Below are 21414 nucleotides of genomic sequence, written 5' to 3'. Positions count from 1 at the left end.
ATAATATCCTTAATTGGATACTTTGTCAAAAGAAACAGAACCATGTAGGAAATACTGGGAAATGCTTCAGATTTCTACTCTCAGTTGCAGTACTTACATGCCCTTTGTCTTCTATAAATAAGAAGGTATCATTCATGCCACTTCCACAGAATGCATAACTGGACCACCCTCTCCTAGAAACGGAACTCTTCACTCAACTGTTGTATTCCCAGTCCATCTGAGAGACTTTTGACACTCTAAAAGAGTGAGTGTGTGTATATGAATGTGTATGCTGGGGGTGATGGTGGGGATTGGTTTTCTTTTATAATCACCTTGGAGGGGACAAATTCAAACTCCTAGAGAAATACTTCCACTCCAATCCTACCCTTCTCACCACCCCCAAATTAAAACTACTGATGGGATACAGAGTGCCCTTTAAAGCGTGAGCAGAGAAGGGACAAAACTTCTGCTACTACTAATGCTCCCTTTTCCTCAAGCACCACTCAACTAAGATGTTTAAAAATTTTTCAACCTACTCCTTATATAGTCCAAATCTGTAAAATATTTTTCTCCCCAAAGAATTTAACACAGGCAGTACTATTCTTAAATGCGTTTTATCTTCAGAGATAGTTTTCAAAGCTCTATTCACTACCTTCTGACAACTCTTTGTGAAGTCTATACAGTTTTTTATACTCCTCCATCTTTTATTAAAATAATTGATTTAGATGAAACAGATAAGCTATTTCCCTTAACAATATTAACTATTCTACTGCACTTATATTCTTTCTCTCTCTCTCTGCATTTACAACATTTATATATGGCACTGAAGTTTAGAAAGCACTCCTATACATATAATTTCATTTGATTCTCACAACTCATCTAAGGTAGGCAGGGAAAATACCTGTTTTCAAAGTGAAAGACTACTTTGAGAAGTTGTTCTGTGTAATCTCACATGGCTAATTAGCCACTAGTGTAGAGCACAGATTCTTACACTCTAAACCCTCTACATTAAACTGCAATCGTGTTTGAAGAAGTATTTCTTCTGTTTCATGCAGACATAACCTCAGATAAACTACCCTAAGATACCTAGGTCTTATTATATTTAGAATTAAAAATACAATACCTACCATAAAAAAAGTTACTTTTTCCAGATCCATTTCTGCCCACTACAAAATTTCAAAAAGTATATGTTATTTTGTATAAAAATCAGTAAAATTTTATACTGAAAGTATTCAAAGATATAAAATCTTATTTTCTAACAAAACATCTTAAAACTTAAATACAACAGAACAGTGAACAGCAAATAATAAAACAGCTTTAATTACCAAATAAGTACAGTTTTTGTATACTGTTCAGTTTTTTTCTTAAAGCAATTTATTTCATTGTTTACTTTTTTGCTCTTTCTCCATAGTTTAAAATTAACAGGAATAACTAAACATACTACCTGGTCTTCATAATTTATAATCATTACAATGGACATGTAATTTTATTTTAATTGTATATAATACTTCTAACAATTTAAAGATTCAAATGCTAAAATTTTAAAATACTTAAACAGTCATTAAAATTTCGCAAACCATTTCCATGTTAAACGGTTTTCTGATCAGCCCTTACATCAAGTATAGTCTCAGAATCCCAAAAATACAGACAACTATAAGGCACTTGTTTTACTACCTGAATTCAGAAATAAGCAATTCTATACATAAGAGAAAAATCAATGCATCAGATATAATGAATTCATTTGAACTTTTCTGTTCAGCAGAATTTTCATTGTTAAGAGTCATGAATAACTGTCACTCTCTCTCAATCTTGACCAATATCCTGAACAAATTAGCCCCAAAGTCATTATCTTTAATCCAAAGTAAATTCTAAAGATATAAGAAAGTAATGAAGTGCTTAAAAAAAAAAAAGGCATTTAACAGACACAGGCCATCTTGAAGGGAGGGGGCTTCTACTAGGGAAATCTAGGACAATTTGAGCACCAAAATAATTAGACGAATTATAAATTAGGGCTTGGGTGGAAGTGGAGGAGAATAATTCATAAGTTCATACTGAAAATAAAAGATAAACAAACAGCTAAGGAGAAAGGATGCTTGATTACAGTAGAACAACAAAGGGTAAATGTGAAAGGAGTGCTGGAAATAGATCATCATCCTATAACTACCAGAATAAAGGCAAGAATTATTGATGAATACTAAATCTAAGGGGGAATTTTGATAAGGAATACAGTATTTGCATGGTCTCAAAATCTCTCCACATTATTTATCAGTTGCAAACGAAAAAACACACACTACAGTGGGAAAATGACACAACCTTTACTGATCAAAAGTATCATCATCAATAAGAAGCAGGCGGATATCATGTGCCTCCACATGGAATACCCTGAAAAGGACACATCATTTCCATAATATTTCTCAAAACTAACAATGTAAAACACAAAGGCTGTGGAAATGACCCAGATTAAGTGAGAATAAAGAGACATGACAACTAAATGCAATGCCTGATCGTAAATTAAATCCTGTACTAGAGGGAGGGAATGCTAGAGGGGGGGAAATGCTATAAAGAACATTTCTGGGTCAATCAACATAACTAGAAAATAAAAATAAAAGATTACTGTATTGATGCTAAATTTACTGACATTGATAACTATACTGTGATTATATAAGATGGCTTCACAAAATCTGTCTGAAGTTATCCAATGTGACCACAAACCAGACTTACCTTCTTTATAAAGATATGACCACTTCTACCCTCACTCTTGCCCTCAAACTGCACTCTCCCATTAAGGCCTTAGCAGCTAAACAGGCCTAGAGCTCTGTTTTCCAGGAAAGCAGGACTAATTTAAGTATAAAGTATAGATCATTAACAGTAAGAATAGCTATCTCTGGGTAGAATGACTACAGTTTAATTTTTTTTCCTTTTAGCTTCTATGCTCTTTATGTTCTACAAAGTCATGTATATTTCTTTTGTTAGAAGGATAGGAAAAAAGATAACCTTAAAAACGTTTATGGCTATTACATTTAAACATCAAATAAATATCAGCACACGGGGTATCTCCCTGCCTTCAAATCATTATTTTTCCAAGGGTCAAAAATCACTAAACAAAGCTTTCAAAAGATATGTTTAGGGTCAATCTCAGTGTATATTACTTTTGGTCTTTCTTACATGATTAAGGGATTTGTTTTTAAAACACATTAAACAATATCATGGTTTTTTTTTTTTCAGTTAAACAAAAGAACATTTAGATAATTTCCTTTGTAACTGTGACTGTTAACAATCCTAATGTTGCAACCAAAGTAGTAAAATAGCTACCTGATATGAGTCCCTACAGATATAATTTAATCATTCTAGGTAATGATGGCCATCATCTTACAGTTTATTTATAAAATTACAGTCAGTGCTCCAAATCCCAAATCACTGGGTTCCAAACCTAAGGATTTAATCAACCACAGACAGGAGGCTGGGGTGGTTTCAAAAAGTGCTAAAAATAAACCTGAATTTGCCACAAGCTGGCAAATATTTACACATGATGTACATTGTATTTACAGCTATTTACATAGCATTTACATTGTATTACAAGTAATCTAGGGATATGCTTAGGTTACATGCATAGATCTGATAACAAGTTTCAGTCATGCATCCAAGATACCAAGGAAAAACTATAACTGTATAAAACTGATATTAAGATATTTAACCACTTTTAATTTATAAGTTAAGGAAATAATCTATATCTAGTAATTACTCACTTTTCTCCATTTCTAAAGATTTTCTGATTGATGAAAATCAGAAGACACTTATAATCAAAATGTAAGTAAAACTCTAGTACAATCAGTCTATTCTTATAGCACACCAATTAATGATTTTTCAGTAGGTTAAGGCAGAAGGAAAAGTATGTTTTTATTACCAACTACAAAGCTGCAACAGATGCTTCAACGGCAGGCCTTCTCTTGCCCTCAATTTTTAAATTTTATTATGTATTTCAAAATAAAATATGACTCTCAAAACTTCCTCTGGGAACATTAGTATTCACTGTTCACCCTTAACTTATTTCTGTATTGTTAACTAAACTAGCACTTGCCAAGAGCATTTGCCAGCAACAGAACAACAAGGGCATTTGCCAGTTGCCTCTGCAAAGATGGAACCCTATGCTGCTGCGGCTGCTGACCTTCAACACCCCGAGCTGAATTCAGGGTGGAGAGTCAGGCACTCTCTGCTCACTCTTACTTTCCCACTAGGGAAACTGGTGCAACAGGTCTTCAGATTGATATTTTCAGGAACCGATTTCACGATCCCAATCCCTGCATCTCTTCATATCTAGAAAATAGCTAAATCCCTTCATGATGACATCCGCTCCTCTTGACTAGCAGAAAACTTTGTGTCAAATAAGCACTAGCAAAGTAATGTTCAAAATTCTCCAAGCAAGGCTTCAGTTCTCCCGAACGGATAACTCCCAGATGTTCAAGCTGGATTTAGAAAAGGCAGAGGAACCAGAGATCAAATAGCCAACATCCACTGTATCAAAGAAAAGCAAGAGTTCCACAAAAATATCCACCTCTGTTTCACTGGCTACGCTAAAGCCTTTGACTGTGTGGATCACAACAAACTGTGGAAAATTCTTCAAGAGTTGAGAATACCAGACCACCTTACCTGACTCCAGAGAAACCTGTTAGAACAGTTAGAACTCAACATGGAACAATGGACTGGTTTAAAATAGGGAAAGTGGTGCGTCAAGGCTGTATATTGTCACCCTGCTTATTTAATTTATATGCAGAGTACATCAAGTGAAATGCCCTGCTGGATGAAGCACAAGCTGGAATCAAGATTGCTGGGAGAAATATCAATAACCTCAGATATGCATATGACACCCTTATGGCAGAAAGTGAAGAGGAACTGAAGAGCCTCTTGCTGAAGGTGAAAGAGGAGAGTGAAAAAGCTGGCTTAATACTCAACATTCAAAAAACGATGACCATGGCATCCGGTCCCATCTTTTCATGGCAAATAGATGGGGAAACAATGGGAACGGACTTTATTTTGGAGGGCTCCAAAATCACTGCAGATGGTGACTTCAGTCATGAAATTAACAGACGTTTGCTTCTTGGAAGAAAAGCTATGACCAACCTAGACAGCATATTAAAAAGCAGACATTACTTTGCCTACAAAGGTCTGCCTAGTCAAACCTATGGTTTTTTCAGTAGTCATGTATGGATCTGAGAGTTGGACCATAAAGAAGGCTGAGCGCCAAAGAATTGATCCTTTGAACTGTGGTGTTGGAGAAGACTCTTGAGAGTCCCTTGTACTGCAAGAAGATCAAACCAGTCAATCCTAAAGAAAATCAATCCATTGAATTCATATTCCAGTGAATATTCATATTCACTGTAAGGACTGATGTTGAAGCTGAAGCTCCAACACTTTGGCCACATGATGCGAACGGCCAACTTAATATACAAGACCCCAATGCTGGGAAAGATTGAAGGCAGGAGGAGAATGGGGTGACAGAGATGAGATGGTTGGATCACATCACCAACTCGATGGACATGAGTTGGAGCAAACTCCAGGAGACGGTGAAGGACAGGGAAGGCTGGTATGCTGCAGTCCATGGGGTCACAAAAAGTCAGACACGACTTAGTGACTGAATAACAATCAAAGGGCTTGAATGCACTGAATTTCCCCTTCACCAAAATCTTATAGACTGACCTTCTCCCACTGCCTCTTTGGAGCAGTCTCTCAGAGTTATCTGAGGTGCTGTCTCCTGGGTTGCTGTCCTTATTTTGCCCTAAATAAAACTTAATTCCCAACTCGTGCTTTTTTTTTAGTCAACAGTATGAATCTTACCTCACCTCAAGCTATGGACTCCATGGTACACACTCTCCCTGACCCCCAATTCATATGTTAAAGCCCTAACCCCACTATCTGAAGCTTTTGGGAGATGAGGGGGTTCTTTGGGAGGTAATTTACATGAGGTTAGGAGTGAGGCCTTTATGGCAGGACTATTGCTTTTTCAAGAGGGAGGTTCAAACAAAGGTTCTCCAGAGCAGTGAAAAAATAAATCCCTGTTGTTTAAGCCATCTAGTCTACGATATTTTGTTGTGGCAGTCCAAGCCAACTAGGACAGTGTATAGCTGAAATCTATGTTGATAGCAGCTCTATGCTTTTCTGGTGTCTAGAAGCACTCATTTCATCTAGTCTTTAAAAACTCAGCAGATGGTCAGAAAACACTTGCTGTCTGTATCACTATTATCTGTAGAACCTATATATTAACTATCATATTGAAGGACAATCATCATTAGCCCCCTTATACTCACATAATTGCTTTCTCATTTAATCTTCCCAACAGCCCTAAGAAACATGTATCATTATTTCCACTTTACAAGTGAGAAAACTGAAGCATCAGGAAGTCTGAAGAATACATGGCAGAACTGGGATTTGAATCCCAGTTCTGCCATGATCCAAAGTTTATGCTTTTCCCACCCAGCTGCAGTCTGTCCTTGGACATTATAATATGAAAAAAAATATCTTAGAACAACCTAATTTGTGAATAAAGAATGGTCATCTTCGAAATAAGGCAATAGTGACCATTTAAAAATAGGAAATGACATACCAAGAATAGCTGAAATGCTAAATTTAGTGCCATTCACTATAAACTTAAATCTATTAAAAGACATAAATACAAGGCTACCAAATAAAAATTAATACTTTGACTGTCTTATCCAAGTATTTTAAACATAAAAAGGAAGCAACTTCATCAGTGCAGAGAGAAGTATTCATACAGAAAAAAAAACCATATAAATTTATGTAATATTCAAGACAATTCCTGTCTCCTTAAGCCTAATATAGGCAAATTTAAACAACTATATAGACATAAAACTGACGCAGTAAACCATGAACACTTACCAATAACATTATGTTTTGAACTGAACGGATCTACAATTGTTTGATCTCTGTAACTTCGAAAACCCTGGATAATAACCTAACAAACAGAAGAGAGATTTTTTTCAGAAAGAAATAACACACCCCAAAAGAAATAACTTCTAAGCTAATATTTTCCTTTAGCCCTCCTTCCCTTTCTGGTTTCCCATTTAATGCCAAAAACTTCCAGAGAAGAAAAATTTATTTTGGAAAATGATTTAAAAATCTCAAAACTGCCCGTATATCAGTAATCATTGCCAGTGTTCTTTAGAAGTTATAATTAGCAGCCTATTAGGGAGCGCTCAAAATCAAATACACTGTATAAGGCCGGCTGGAACGCTAACCATCACAGGACCGGATAAAAGTCTATCAAGCATGCAGGGGGGCTCAGCGGTCCTGGGCGCCCCTTTCAGTCACACTCTGGCCAAAACAGAGCCGCCCATCCAGGACAGGGCTGCTCAGAGTCCAACATATCCAACCGAAAAATTTCTCCCAAGGCGTGTGAATGGGCTCATTTTCGGGGTGGCCTCCAGCGCGGGAAGACCATTTTGACAGAAAGTAAACAACGGAATGAGGAGGCGCTACACATTCTGCAGGAAGGAGGGACCCTTTCACGTCTCCGGTAACTCGGGGAGAAGCGAGGCCCCTGGCTAAGCTGACATCCCAGCTTGGACCCCACTGGCGTTCCGAGGCCGGGGACACCCTCTCTCCACACAGGCCACGCAAAAAGCTCGCGAGGGGGCTGGCCAGCCCCGCAGGACCAAGCTGCTTCTCGTCCACCAGGGAGGGCACGGTTCCCTCCAAAAGGCCCGCCTCGCCAGCCCCTCCAGCTCTCTCCGCGAGAGCCCGCCTCCCTCAGGCAAGCGCCCTGCGGAGAGGCTCGGACTGCAAAGGGGCGCCCCGATTCTCTGCGGGCGCCCCGAGCTGCACCCCTCCCCCACAGTCCCTGTCCAGCCCCGCGCCACCCTGCAAGAAGCAACACCCCCGACAGAAAGAGCGGTCCCCACGAGCGCCTGAGGGGCGGGAGGAAAGCAGAGGCCTCACCTGCTTTATGTACATGGTTCCGCGCCCCTAGCCGGGGAGAAGGGCTCCCCCGCGAGAAGCAACAACTCGGCCGCGGGGTTAGGTGAGGCGCCTGAGAGACCCCTCCCCCCAAAGCGCCGCTTGCACCCCTGTAGCCAAACAAAATGGCGGCGCCCAGGGAGGCGGAGTCGCCGCCTTGGACGGAACCACTCTCGCAGCTTCCCTCGGAGCGTGGGGGAATCAGAGTCAGATCTGCTCTGTCTTTTTAGCAAAAGATCCTTCTACGATGTCGTTAACTGAATTTCATTTGACTCCTCAATTTTTTGGTGAATTTTTCCTGAGAATTAGTCGGAAACTTCATTCGGAAAATCCTTGGTCGTGAGATTGACCTGTATTCCCTCCGAGCGCGCAGCCAATGGTTGCGGCTACAAGGTGGAGAAAGGTTCGGCGCCAAAGCTGAGAGGGTGTCCAAGCGCCAGTAGCAGTGCGAGTTGATGGCCCCGTGGTCTCGCGCTGTTTGGAAATTGCGAGCTGGGGCGGGCGGCGCGGCTGCCCGAACCTGTAGAGTGCAGGACCGGGGGAGAAACTCGGTGGGCAGAATCTCTGGTCCTCTGTTATTCTCTCTCTTGTATAAGTTTAGAATGGCCCCCACTGGCTCTGGACTCCCCACTCTCAGGACAGCCCCAAATGGACTTGACGCTAGAAAATTAATTTTAATATTGTCATAGTTATTAATATCCCGGAGCTGTTACTGCTCTGCCAGTTGCTATAAATCTAGGCAGATTAGACGACTGCAACGCAAAGATTTAGTTAAGATTAAAACCCCTCCCCCGCGTTTTTTCCTAAGAGCCTAAAAGCTTGGAGGTGCTAGTGGCAACCCTGGGCGTATCGGATCTGCCTCAATCGCAGGAGAAAAACTCGAATCTCTGGGCCGCTGTAAAATTACCTGCCACTCAGCAGTCACTCAAATTGGTCTGTCCTCGCCACCCGTCAGCGAGGCAGTTCCAGCGCTGATTATTTCTACGTTGAACTATTTCAAATGACTAACTTCATCCCTGTCAACACCTCTTGGTGCTGGAAGAAGACTTTATGTACCTTTTAAATGGATGAAAAGGACAAGGACACTTAAGGGAAACAAATGACTTAGGCAAGGGAAAGAGAAAGAGCACTTCAGGGAAAACATACGACTTTTAGGAAAGTCAGACCGGCCCTTAGGAGAAGAGTTGTAAGTCGCAGTAGTAATACTTTGAGTATTACTTCGGTGATGAGTCAGACCTCCCCGTGTGTTCCCAGGGAGAGGATTTATGGCAAGTGTGTTATTTTAAGCTCTTTTGAGAGGCAGATAAGAGATTTCAGAAACTCATACTTTCAGCCTTAAATAATATTTATGCCACAATAGTGGATTCTGGATCCTTTCCAGAGAGTATCCAGAGTATACCTGTCAGGTCCTCCTTCCCAGGTATGAGAAGCTTGATATCAATATAGGGGACCAGCATCATAATCTGCTCAGTGATAAGAGAATTACGACTCCAGACTATATTCTGAGGGCTCTCTGTTGGCTCAGCAGTAAAGAATACACTTGTAATGCAGGAAACCACCTGTAATGCAGGAGTCCCTGGTTCCCTGGGTGAGGAAGATCCCCTGGAGAAGGAAATGGCTACCCTCTCTGTTGCCAAAATCTTGGCTCTTTGTGCACCAATGCCAAACAAAAATATGAGACAGAATTATGGAGGAAAAAGAAAGAGTGGCTTTATTACTTGCCAGGCAAAGAAGGAACACAATAGGCTAGTGCCTCAAGAACTGTGACACTCTCCCTACCCCTCAACCCACCCACCCTGAGTATGGAAAGGTTACATAGTCAGACTGGTTCAGAATTGGGAAAGGAGTACTCAAGGCTGTATATTATCACCGTGCTTATTTAACTTATATACAGAGTACATCATGCGAAATGCTGGACTGGATGAAATGCAAGTTGGGAGTCAATATTGCCGGGAGAAATATCAATAACCTTGAATATGACATCACCCTTTGGCAGAGAGGAAGAGGAAATAAAGAGCCTCTTGATGAAGGTGAACAGGAGAGTGAAAAAGCTGGCTTAAAACTCAACATGCAAAAAACGAAGATCGTAGCATCTGGTCTCATCATTTCATGACAAATAGATGGGGAAACAATGGAAACAGTGACGGACTTTATTTTCTTGGGCTCCAAAACACTGCTTAATTAAAATGAAATTAAAAGACCCTTGCTCCTTGGAAGAAAAGCTATGACAAATTTAGACAGTATATTAAAAAGCAGAGACATTACTTTGCCTACAAAAGTCCATCTAGTCAAAGCTATGGTTTTTCCAGGAGTCATACGTGGATGTGAGAGGTGGACCATAAAGAAGACTGAGTGATTACGAATTAAACTGTGGTGCTGGAAAAGACTCTTGAGAGTCCCTTGGACTGCAAGGAGATCAAACCAGTCAATCCTAAAGGAAATCGGTCCTGAATATTCACTGGAAGGACTGTTGCTGAAACTGAAACTCCAATACTTTGGCCACCTGATGTGAAGAACTGACTCATTGGAAAAGCCCCTGATGCTGGGAAAGATTGAAGGTAGGAGGAGAAGGGGATGACAGAGGATGAGATGGTAGGATGGTATCACTGACTTGATGGACATGAGTTTGAGCAAGCTCTGGGGGTTGGTGATGGGCAGGGTAGCCTGGTGTGCTGCAGTCCATGGGGGTCACAAAGAGTGCCGGACACAATTGAGCAACTGAACTGAAGCTGAGGGTATATGTATATTCATGAAGGAGTTGGGTGGTGGATGCATATTCATTAAAAGGCTTGAGCAGGGGAGAATTCAGCATAGAACTAGGGTAAGGTAGACAGAGTCAAAGCTTTGTTGGTTGAAGTCACGATGGTCAGGAAAGTCAACATCATCATCCTTTAGGTTCCAGTGGTCTGGTGGTTGAGCGCTTTGCATGCGTGCATGCTAAGTCACTTCAGTCATATTTGACTCATTGCAACCCTGTGGACTGTAGCCTTCCAGGGCTCCTCTGTCCATGGAGATTCTTCAGGCACCAATACTGGAGAGAATTGCCATGCCCTCCTCCAGGGGATCTTCCCAACCCAGGGATCGAACCCATGTCTCTTATGTCTCCTGCATTGGCAAGTGGATTCTTTATGAATAGCACCATCTGGGAAGCCATGAGCCCTGCAAAGAGGATTTACATTTTGCGAAACAGTTCAAGAAATTTCTTCAGGCTAATCTTTACTGTGGAAACAGAACTGAGGGTTTACAACTGGTTTATTGTCTTTGCTATTGTTACTTCTCTTGCATGTTAACAGTTTGTTCTTTCGTTCCCTTAAGATCATTATTACTAAGACCTGTTCAAGGGCAAGCATTGTGGTCAGGCTTAGGTCACAAAGTGGTTTAGGACTAAAATGGCTTGTCTGATGTCTAAAAGCTATATCCAGTTCTTTTCCTCCAGGGAACCCCTACCCTAGTTGCTTACAGTATTTGTCAATTGTTAATAACATCTATTGTGATTGTGCATGCATGGGCCAGGAAAATTACCACAGCAGTGAGTTTTTTGGACTCATTGCAACCCATATGAAACAAACAAGGACCAGGACTTCATTTTTCAGCTGGCCTCTGCACACCTCCAGTCTGTCAGGACCTATAAACATGTTTGAGCTCCCCTGGCATCAGTGTCAATACAGATCTTGTCTTGTTGAATAGTGTTGTTGAATATAGTGCTGTTTAACCCAAGTTCGTGTGCCTGATGCACAGTGAGGCCAAACTGAAATGTTTTAGTTTGAAGCAGAGAAAGGTTTATTGTGAGGAGAATGGGGCAGCTTGTGCTCAAAAAGCACAAACTACCCAATGGTTTTCTGGGAAGGGTTTTTATAGGCAAATTTTGGAGGAAGGGCTACAGAGGTGTGTGACCTTCTGGTACAGTAACAGGGTGGTATTCCAGCAGTTTCAATGATCAACCCTCTTGTTCCAGCCAGTCTGGGGTCCACATGCGTGTGCTCAGCCTTCAATTAGCGTTCTTGATCTGCTTGGGGGACTTAGTGCCTGTAGAAGAACTCAAGAGATGTCTATCAGATTGTAGTGTGTGGACCTTGAGAAAGAACCAGGACCCCTTCCCGTCACTGCTTTATTGTCTCTTGCTTCCTTTTAATTTCTTTCTACATTCCCTCACTCCCCTAGTTAGTAACTTTGAATATGCCCTTTGGAATTCAGGGACAGTCTAGGAGGCTGAAGCCTTTTTCCTACAAATAAGAAATGGTCGACACAGAAAGGCTTTTGGTATGTGGCAGGGCCCCCAGGGTCCTGCCTGGGTTCAGTAATGCTCAAAAATCTGTCTGCTTCCTTTCTCCCATGGGTCAGTTACTCTGATAAGTTTCAGGGTCAGATTGGAGGAATAAATATACTGAATACACTTGCAGGAGGAATATACCTTGCTCAGGACCCAGCCTTCTATTCAACTTATGGGCTGTGGTGTGGGATCTGGCTAAAGTCTAGAAGTTGGGTGAGGGGTTGTGACTTTTCTGCTGTGTGACTGACATCAGCCTCCACTCACCCAAGCCTAATCTAATGTGGTATGTAAATAAACCTCTACCACAACTGGCTGCCTGTTTCACTCCTAGGAACAACGTGGTCTTAGCTGTAGCCATAGACTCCTTAAATGTAAGGGCTAAAAATAGAAAATCTTAGATGATAATATAGGAGTAAATCTTTGTGACTATAGATTCGGCAATGGTTTCTTAAACATGACACTAAAAGCACAAGTGATGAAAGAAACATAATTTATACTCTATCGAAACTTTTGTGCAGGGATTTCCCTGATCGTCCAGTGGTTAAGAATCTGTCTGCCAATGCAGGGGACACCAGTTCGATCCCTGGTGTGGGAAGATCCCACATGTCATGGAGCAATTAAGCCCGTATGCCACAACTACGGAGCCTGTATTCTAGAGCCTGCAAGCCATAGCTACTGAAACCTGAGCACTCTAGGGCCTGTGCTTCTCAACAAAAGAAGCCGCCACAATGAGAAGCCCTCGTAGTGGAGAGAAAAGCGAAAAGCTGTGCACAGCAACAAAGACTCAGCACAGCTGAAAATAAATAAATAAAATTTAAAAACTTTTATGCATCTAAAGAAATAAAACAAGAAGAAAATATTTGTGAATTTTATTGATATATTTGAAAAGGGACTTGTTTCTGAAATATATAAGAACTCTTACAATAACAATAGCAATAAAAAGACAACTTGGTTTAAAAATGGGTAAAAGATTTGAATACAAGTTTTCCCAAGTGGTCAGTAAATTTATAAAAAGATGCTCACCATCATTAGCTACAGTCAGCTACCACTTCATGTGCACTAGGATAGACAGACAATGACAGGTGTAAGCTTGGATATGGAGAAATTGGAACTGTCTTATTGCTGCTGGGAATGTCAAATGATGCAGCCACTTTGTTCCTCGAAAAGTTAGATATAGAATTAACCACATGACTCACAATTTCATTTCTAGGTATATATGCAAAAGTAAAGAAAACTTCCACACAAAAATGTGTATATGAATGTCCATAGCAGCATTATTCTTAACAGCTAAAAGGTAGAAATAAATGTCCATCAACTGATAGATGGGTAAAATGTGCTCAATCCATACAATAAAGTATGTTTCAGCAATAAAGAGTAATACTGATACACGCTGAAGACTGTACTGACACATACACTTAAGAGTACCAAGGGAGTTCCCTGGTGGCCTAGTGGTTAGGATTCTGGGCTTTCACTGCTGTGGCCTGGATTCAAGCCCTGGTTGGGGAACTCATGCAGTGCAGCCAAGGGACAAAAAAAAAAGGATGAATCTTTCAAACGTAAGCTAAGTGAAAGAATCTAGTCACAAAAGAGCACATATTGTATGATTCCATTTATATGAAATGTCCAAAACAGACAAATTCATAGACACATAAAATAGATTAGTAGTTGCCTGGGGTTACAGATTGAGTGGGAAGATTGGGAAGTAGATTTGAGGAAAGTTTTTTTCTCTTTTTGATCTGTCTCATAAAGTAAAGGGAAAAAAAAGCAAAAATAAACAAATAGGACCTAAATAAACTTAAAAGTTTTTGCACAGCAAAGGAAACCATCAACAAAACAAAAAGACAGCATGCTGAATGGGAGAAAATATTTGCAAATGGTTTGACAAATAAGGAATTATTATCCAACATATGTAAACAGCTCTTGCAATGCAATATCAAAACATAAACAACTTGATTAAAAACTGGGCAGAAGAACTGAATAGACATTTTTCCAGAGAAGAAATGCAGGTGGCTAACAGGGACATGAAAAGATACTCAGCATCATTAAATCATCAGGGAAATGTGAATCAAAACCACATCACACCTGTCAGAATGGCTATCATCAAAAAGAGCACAAAGAACAAATGTTGGCAAGGATGCAGAGAAAAGAGAACCCTCCAACACTGTTTGGTGGGGATGAAAATTGGTGCAGCCACTGTGGAAAAAAGCATGAAGGTTTCTCAAAATACTAAAATTGGTACTACTGTATGACCCAGAAACTCCACTCCAATCCGGGCTATATAGATGTCTATGAAAAAATCCCACCAAAAACACCAAATCAAAAATACATGTGCACTACAATGTTCATAGCATCATTATAAGCAACCTAAGTGTCCAACAACAAATGAACAGCTAAAGATGTGGTGTGTATATATGTATGTATATGTGTATACACACACATACACAATGGAATACTACTCAGCCATAAAAAAGAATGAAACTTTGCCATATGCCGCAATATGCAGGGACTTAGAGGGCGTTATTGCCTGCCAGTACCGAAGATGTAGGTTTGGTTGGCAAGATCCCCTGGAGGTGGAAACTGCAAACCACTCCAGTGTGCTTGCCTGGGAAATCCCATGGACAGAGGAGCCTGGCAGGCTATGGTCCATAGGGTCTCAGGACTTAACAGCTAAACATACACATGATGCACACAACATGCTAAGTGAAACGTTAGACAAAGACAATGCATGATATAACTTATGTGTGAGATCTAAAAAATACAACAAACTAGTGAATGTAATAAAAAGGAAACAGATTCACAGATAAAGAGAACAAACTAGTGTTTACTGTTGAGGAAATGAGGAAAGGGCAATATAAAGGTGGGGTAGTAGAAGGTACAGGTTGCAAAATAGGCTACAAGCTATATTGTAAAACATGAGGAATGTAGCCAGTGTTTTGTAATAATATAAGTGAAGTGTAGCCTGTAAAAATTGTGTAAATAAGTAAACATCAAATTTAGGTAGCATTTACAAAGAAGACAAAAGAATAAGTTCAAAACTTATAAACAGCACTCTGAAAGATTATTGAATTTTTAAAAGTTGATAGACGTGGAGGTTGAAAATTTCCCATATAAGCATTGTCCCTTGTGCCTAATAAAGGAGCGCTTTGGGAAGCTAAGATTTAAAAAATAGTGCAAAACTAAAAAAAAAAAAATAGTGCAAAACTCTCAAGAATCTTGGAAATTATGGGTGAATTGTGTCTAAGTAGGTAGATCAAATATCATTCTTCATAGTTGGACAAATTCAACAACTAGCTCAAGACGGTGACAGATTAACTCACACACAAAAATACAGGTAGCAAGGTATTTTTGTTTTTTATTCATTTCAAATTGTTGAATGCACACATACTGCTAACATGACAATTAATTTGAAATATGTATATGCAATTTGGGGCTTCCCAGGTGGCACCAGTGGTAAAGAACATGCCTGTCAATGCAGAAGACTAGGGTTTAATCCCTAGGTGAAGATCTCCTGGAGGAAGGCATGGTAATCCACTCCAGTAATCTTGCCTGGAGAATCCCATAGACAGAGGAGCCTCGTGGGCCACAGTCCATAGGTCACAAAGAGTCGGACACAACTGAAGCAACTTAGCATGCATGCATATGCAATTTGAACACAGTAGAGATACGGGGAAGAATTTTTTTCAGCTTCATTGATGACAAACACAACTAAATCTGAACCACATAAAACTGTGAAGGATTACACTCTTAAGGAATGTGGTTTAAATTTAGTATAGGAATATGTTCTAATGGTGCAGCTGCGTTGACAAAAAAACATTCTGAAGTCATTACCCAAATTAAAGAGCTTGCATGAACGTATAAATCAACATACAGCTTCCTTCATCAAGATAGCTTCGCACTGAAAAAATTTTACCTGAACTAAACAGTGTTAAGTTACACAGTAAAAAATTGTGAATTATGCAAAAACCACTGTATTAGGTTTGAGATTTTCTCTTTATTATGTGATAACATGCAAACACCTATTGTTGCATATGGTAGGAGGCATAAGATTCCATGCTGACTGAAGCGGGTGACTGAAGTGGAACCTTCTATTAACAATGTCTTAATGTGAAACAAATTTGCAGTGTTCCTTGGAAGTGAAAAACGCTTTCATAAGGTCTCTGCCTTTTAAAAATGTGGTTTGGATGACAAATTTATTTGTGTGATATTTTGGGCATTTTTGATGATCTTTCTACTTCTAAGCAAGGAAAGACTGTGATATGATTTAAAATGGCAGGTAGGATCGAAGAGCAAAAATGAAAGCAAGAAGCTTGGAAAAAGAGGGTTTCCACAGACTATATATAACATGCTCCTTAATTTAACAACAATTATCAGTAAAGTAGGTGATGATCTTGATATTGCACATGTGGGAAGTGTTAATGGCCAAATGCCTTACAGATTTGACAGAACTGTTTACATTTTATATCCATCAAAAGAAGATCTATGCATGGGAAATTTACAGATCCAGAAACCATTGCTTTCCTTGAAAGGTAACTTTTCAACTTTATAAACTTAAAGAATAAATTGGTGGAAATGCCAATGGATTGAGGATTTTGAACATCAGAATCACTTGTTTTATTTTCGATAAAAGTGAAAGATGAAAATCTTGAGCTTCCTGGAATGGCTTTAAAATTTCTTCTTCTATTCCTGTTAACAAACCTCTGTAATACTGGTTTCTCCACTAGAGCTTTTATTAAAACAAAACATAAAAACAGTTTCAATAGTCATTGTACCTTGTAAGTAGCATTATATTCCATTCTGCCTGCTTTAGCTAGACTTAACTAGCCCTTATAAGCATATTGGTCCACTAAAAACAATATTGATATGAATAGTATTCATTTATATTTTACTTATAATTTTATAAGTAAAATAATATTATATTTTACTTACAATTTTTATTTAGTTATGCCTGAAGAATGACAAAAAAATTATTAGCATAAAAGTAGGTCTCTCTATTCATCTCTCATAACATGTACATTCAATGAACAACACATACAGATTTTGCAATTATTTTACTTTTTCCCTATGTTATGTTTGTTCTGATTATGTTTATTGAAATGTAATATTGTCTATTGAATCCGATAATAACAATTAGGTTTTTATTTTGTATGTCTTTGGATTTTAATGTAATTTATTCTGTAATTCATTTTTATTGAATTTTACAAATGGAATGATTCACAACAGATCAAGAAAATATGAAAACTGGCCCTTCACCACATTTAGTTTGAGAAGCACCATTCTACGCATCAGATTCATATATAACATGAGGATAAACTACTAACTTTGGATAGATCACAATTTTGTTTTTCTTTTTGGCTTAAGCATGGAAAAGTATTTATTGGCTCTTGTAAATCAAGCAATTCAAAGACATCAGCTTCAGATATGACTTGACTCAGGGCCCAAACCATATTTCCAAAATTTAGTTTTCTCTTTACATTTCTCAGCTGTGTTGCCTTGACGTTGTCTCCATTCTTGGCAGTTCCCTTCTTAAGTGTGAAAGATGAAGTCATCAGCTCCTGGAGCAGCATCCTTCTATGCTGAAATTCAGTGAGAGATAGTGAACATCTTTATCCTAGCATTTCCAGAAAACATTCTGGGGTCCACTCTGATTGGAGTATGTCAGTCCATGAGCTCATCTTTGATTTGATTACTACTGATGTCATCAAGATGCAGGACTTTGGCCGAGTCAGAATCATTCATCCCACTATTATTTTTGTTACTGAAGTATTGGTGATTTACAATATTGAGTTAGTTTCAGACGTACAGCAAAGTCATTCAGTTATGCGCTTGGTTGCTCAGTCAGAACTATAGCCTGCCAGACTCCTCTGTCCATGAAATTTTCCAGACAAGAACATGGAGCAGGTTGCCATCTCCTACTCCAGAGGATCTTCCTGATCCAGGGATTGGTCAGTTATAAATATATACATTATTTTTTTCCGATTCTTTTCCATTATAGGTTATACAATATATTTAATATCGTTCCCTGTGCTTATCTAAATCCTTGTTGTTTATCTCTTTTACACATTTGGTGGTGTGTAGGATTGATCACAGTTTTGAGTAATGTGAAGTCCTGGGAGTTAAGGAAAAGAAGGGCCACTTTTTTTTAGCAGGAAAGATGTACATTGTTCTGAGTTTCACTTCTTCACCATTCCCACTAGAGGGCAGTCAAGAAGTACTTATAATTGTTCAGTTCAGTTCTGTAGTTCAGTCGTGTCCGACTCTGCGACCCCATGGACTGCAGCACAGCCAGGCTTCCCTGTCCATCACCAACTCCCAAAGCTTACTCAAACTCATCTCCATTGAATTGGTGATGCCATCCAACCATCTCATCCTCAGTCGTCCCCTTCTCCTCCTGCCTTCAATGTTGCCTAGCATCAGGGTCTTTTCTAAGGAGTCAGTTCTTCGCATCAGGTGGCCAAAGTACTGGCGCTTCAGCTTCAGTAGCAGTTCTTCCAATGAATATTCAGGACCAATTTCCTTTAGGATTGACTAGTTGCATCTCCTTGCAGTCCAAGGGACTCTCAAGAGTCTTCTCCAACACCACAGTTCAAAAGCATCAATTCTTCAGTGCTCAGCTTTCTTTATAGTCCAACTCTCACATCCATACATGACTACTGGAAAAACCGTAGCTTTGAAGAGATGGACCTTTGTTTGCAAAGTAATGTCTCTGCTTTTTAATATGCTGTCTACGTTAGTCATAGCTTTTCTTACAAGGAGCAAGTGTCTTTTAATTTCATGGCTGCAGTTACCGTCTGCAGTGATTTTGGAGCCCAAGAAAATAAAGTCTCTCACTGTTTCCATTGTTTCCCCATCTATTTGCCATGAAGTGATGCAACCAGATGCCATGATCTTAGTTTTTTGAATGTTGAGTTTTAAGCCAACTTTTTCACTCTCCTCTTTCACTTTCATCAAGAGGCTCTTTAATTTTTTTTAGCTTTCTGCCATAAAGGTGGTGTCATCTAGATATCTGAGGTTATTGATATTTCTCCCAGCAATCTTGATTCCAGCTTGTGCTTCATCCAGCCCGGCATTTCGCATATAATTGTTGGGTGTGTCAAAAAGCCAAACTTGCTCTTAAACTACAAGAATGAAGCATAGCAAAAAAATAAAGGAGAGCAAAATCAATTACCAGGTGAACATTTATTGGTACCAATACTGTACTATACCACAGTAAAACTCAATGAAGAGTTTGAAGTCCAGTGTCTTTGTATTTACAGCTGAAACCCAAGATGTGTGTGTATGTGCTTAGTTGCTCAGCCATGTCTGACTCTTTGTGACCCCGTCGACTGTAACCCTCCAGGCTCCTCAGTCCATGGGGATTCTCCAGGCAAGAATACTGGAGTGAGTTGCCATGCCCTCCTCTAAGGATCTTCCCAACCCAGGGCTTGAACCCAGGTCTCCCACATTGCAGGCAGATTCTTTACCATCTGGGCCACCAGGGAAGCCCAAGAATGCTGGAGTGGGTAGCCTATCCTTTCTCCAGGGGAACTTCCAGACCCAGGAATTGAACCAGGGTCTCCTGCACTGCAGGTGGATTCTTTACCAGCTGAGCTACCAGGGAAGCCCAAATCCCAAGATAGTAGGTAAAAATGGGACAACTCAAGGCTAAAGGGACAGATTGGAAGATGTTGTATGTTGTTCTATACTATGTGTATTTTACCGAGAGAGAGAGGTTGATTCATTCCTCAGGTCAGAAGCCTGGGTGGGCAGGAAGCGTCTACACGACAGCTCTAGTTCACAAGATGTGGAGGAGAAGTGGACAGACACGGTGGTGTCTCCCTTCATCACAGGGATTGCTGAACCGTTGCTCTGGGGTACATGCACATACACTCCTGTACTTTTATTCCAATTGTCACTACAACTCTTAGCCCATCTCTCTATCCCAGTTTTCTAGCTGACTTCTTTGGGGAATTCTTTTCATAAATGGGCTTCCTTTGTGGCTCAGCTGGTGAAGAATCTGCCTGCAATGTAGGAGGCCTAGGTTCAATCCCTGGGTTTGGAAGATCCCATGGAGAAGGGAAAGGCTACCACTCCAGTATTCTGGCCTAGAGAATCCATGGACTGTATAGTCCATGGGGTTGCAAAGAGTTGAACACGACTGAGCAACTTTCACTTTCACTTTTCATTATTAGTACCTTCAGCATTTGCTGAGTACCACCTTGTTCCTGGCACCTGGCTCTGGGTACAGCTGTGAATCAGCTTCTGCAATGAAAGTGTTTAGAGAATATAACTCTTTCTATTTGGGACCTTGAAGGTCCTGGGAACTGTTTTTATTTCAAGTCAGCATCTCCTTCAATCAGTAACAAGTGGGCCACTTAGAGCTGCCATCTCTCAAGTATTCTCTTGAAAAGATGGAAGAACAAGAAAGAAAAAGAGGGGATAACTATAGAACCACAGAGTGATCCAGAGTTGCCTTAACAACCAGCCGTTGAAGTGCCAGAGCTGGACTCAAACTTGGCCAACTGTCTGTGGAAGGATGTCACCTTTTGATTTTAACAGAACTTCACTGAAGTGAGCCTTTGAAATCTAAAGGAAGAGGGGCCCACACATCAAGGAACTCACCCCGTGCCTACCTTAGGCTTGTTTTGATTCTGTAGGGACACAGGATGTTCTCATTCCAAAGGCTGTCTGGAACTGCTGGAGGCAGTATAGCATGTGGGGAAGAGCCTGAATTGAGAGACAAACAAGCCTCAGTTGGAACTCAGGCTGGACCCTGTAGTAGCTGCGCAACTTTGGACATTATCTTTGTGTCTGAGCTCTCACTTCCTCACTTAATAATACTAGTCACTCCTCGGAAGATGTTGTGAGGTTGAAACCATATAAAGTAAGTGAAGTTCTTAACTGGGCAACTCCCCAGTATATGTTAACCCAGGGCATTGAGATAAATGCTCAGTTTCCATCATGTAAGTAGATCAAGGAAAGGGATGTGCCTAAATTGATTTTATTTTGAATTCTATTCTATTTTGCCACGTGCTTGGCAGGAAGAAGTCATTTTGTTGATACAGAATGTATCCATGGCCACAGGGAACCACCCAGGTCACTCTCTGTGCCAGCAGCTGCCTTTCCTCTCCTGCTGGGTCAAATGTTGCCCAAGTGACTGAGAAACGATCAAGGCATTAGTATTTTCTGGAGACCTACACTGTGTCCTGTTATCTGAAATG

The 21414-nt window shown here is 40.1% G+C and overlaps 1 protein-coding gene across 1 annotated transcript in view; it reads right to left on the bottom strand.

The window, feature by feature from the left end:
• The window catches only part of SMC3 (structural maintenance of chromosomes 3), a 38745-nt gene extending 30656 nt beyond the window's left edge, over positions 1-8089 (bottom strand). Inside the window, exons 1-3 of the mRNA XM_020905446.2 lie at positions 7930-8089; positions 6871-6946; positions 1107-1145 (exon numbers count right to left, since the gene is read on the bottom strand). Of these exons, the coding sequence (XP_020761105.1) occupies positions 1107-1145; positions 6871-6946; positions 7930-7944 (130 nt within the window). The 5' untranslated portion in view covers positions 7945-8089. The remainder of the gene's footprint in view (positions 1-1106; positions 1146-6870; positions 6947-7929) is intronic.
• Positions 8090-21414: the final 13325 nt, after the last annotated feature.

Source organism: Odocoileus virginianus, chromosome 7 (assembly GCF_023699985.2).
Source record: "Odocoileus virginianus isolate 20LAN1187 ecotype Illinois chromosome 7, Ovbor_1.2, whole genome shotgun sequence".
Lineage (NCBI taxonomy): Eukaryota > Metazoa > Chordata > Mammalia > Artiodactyla > Cervidae > Odocoileus > Odocoileus virginianus.
The sequence above is the reverse complement of the archived record's forward strand: the minus strand, read 5'-3'. Positions and strand labels throughout refer to the sequence as shown.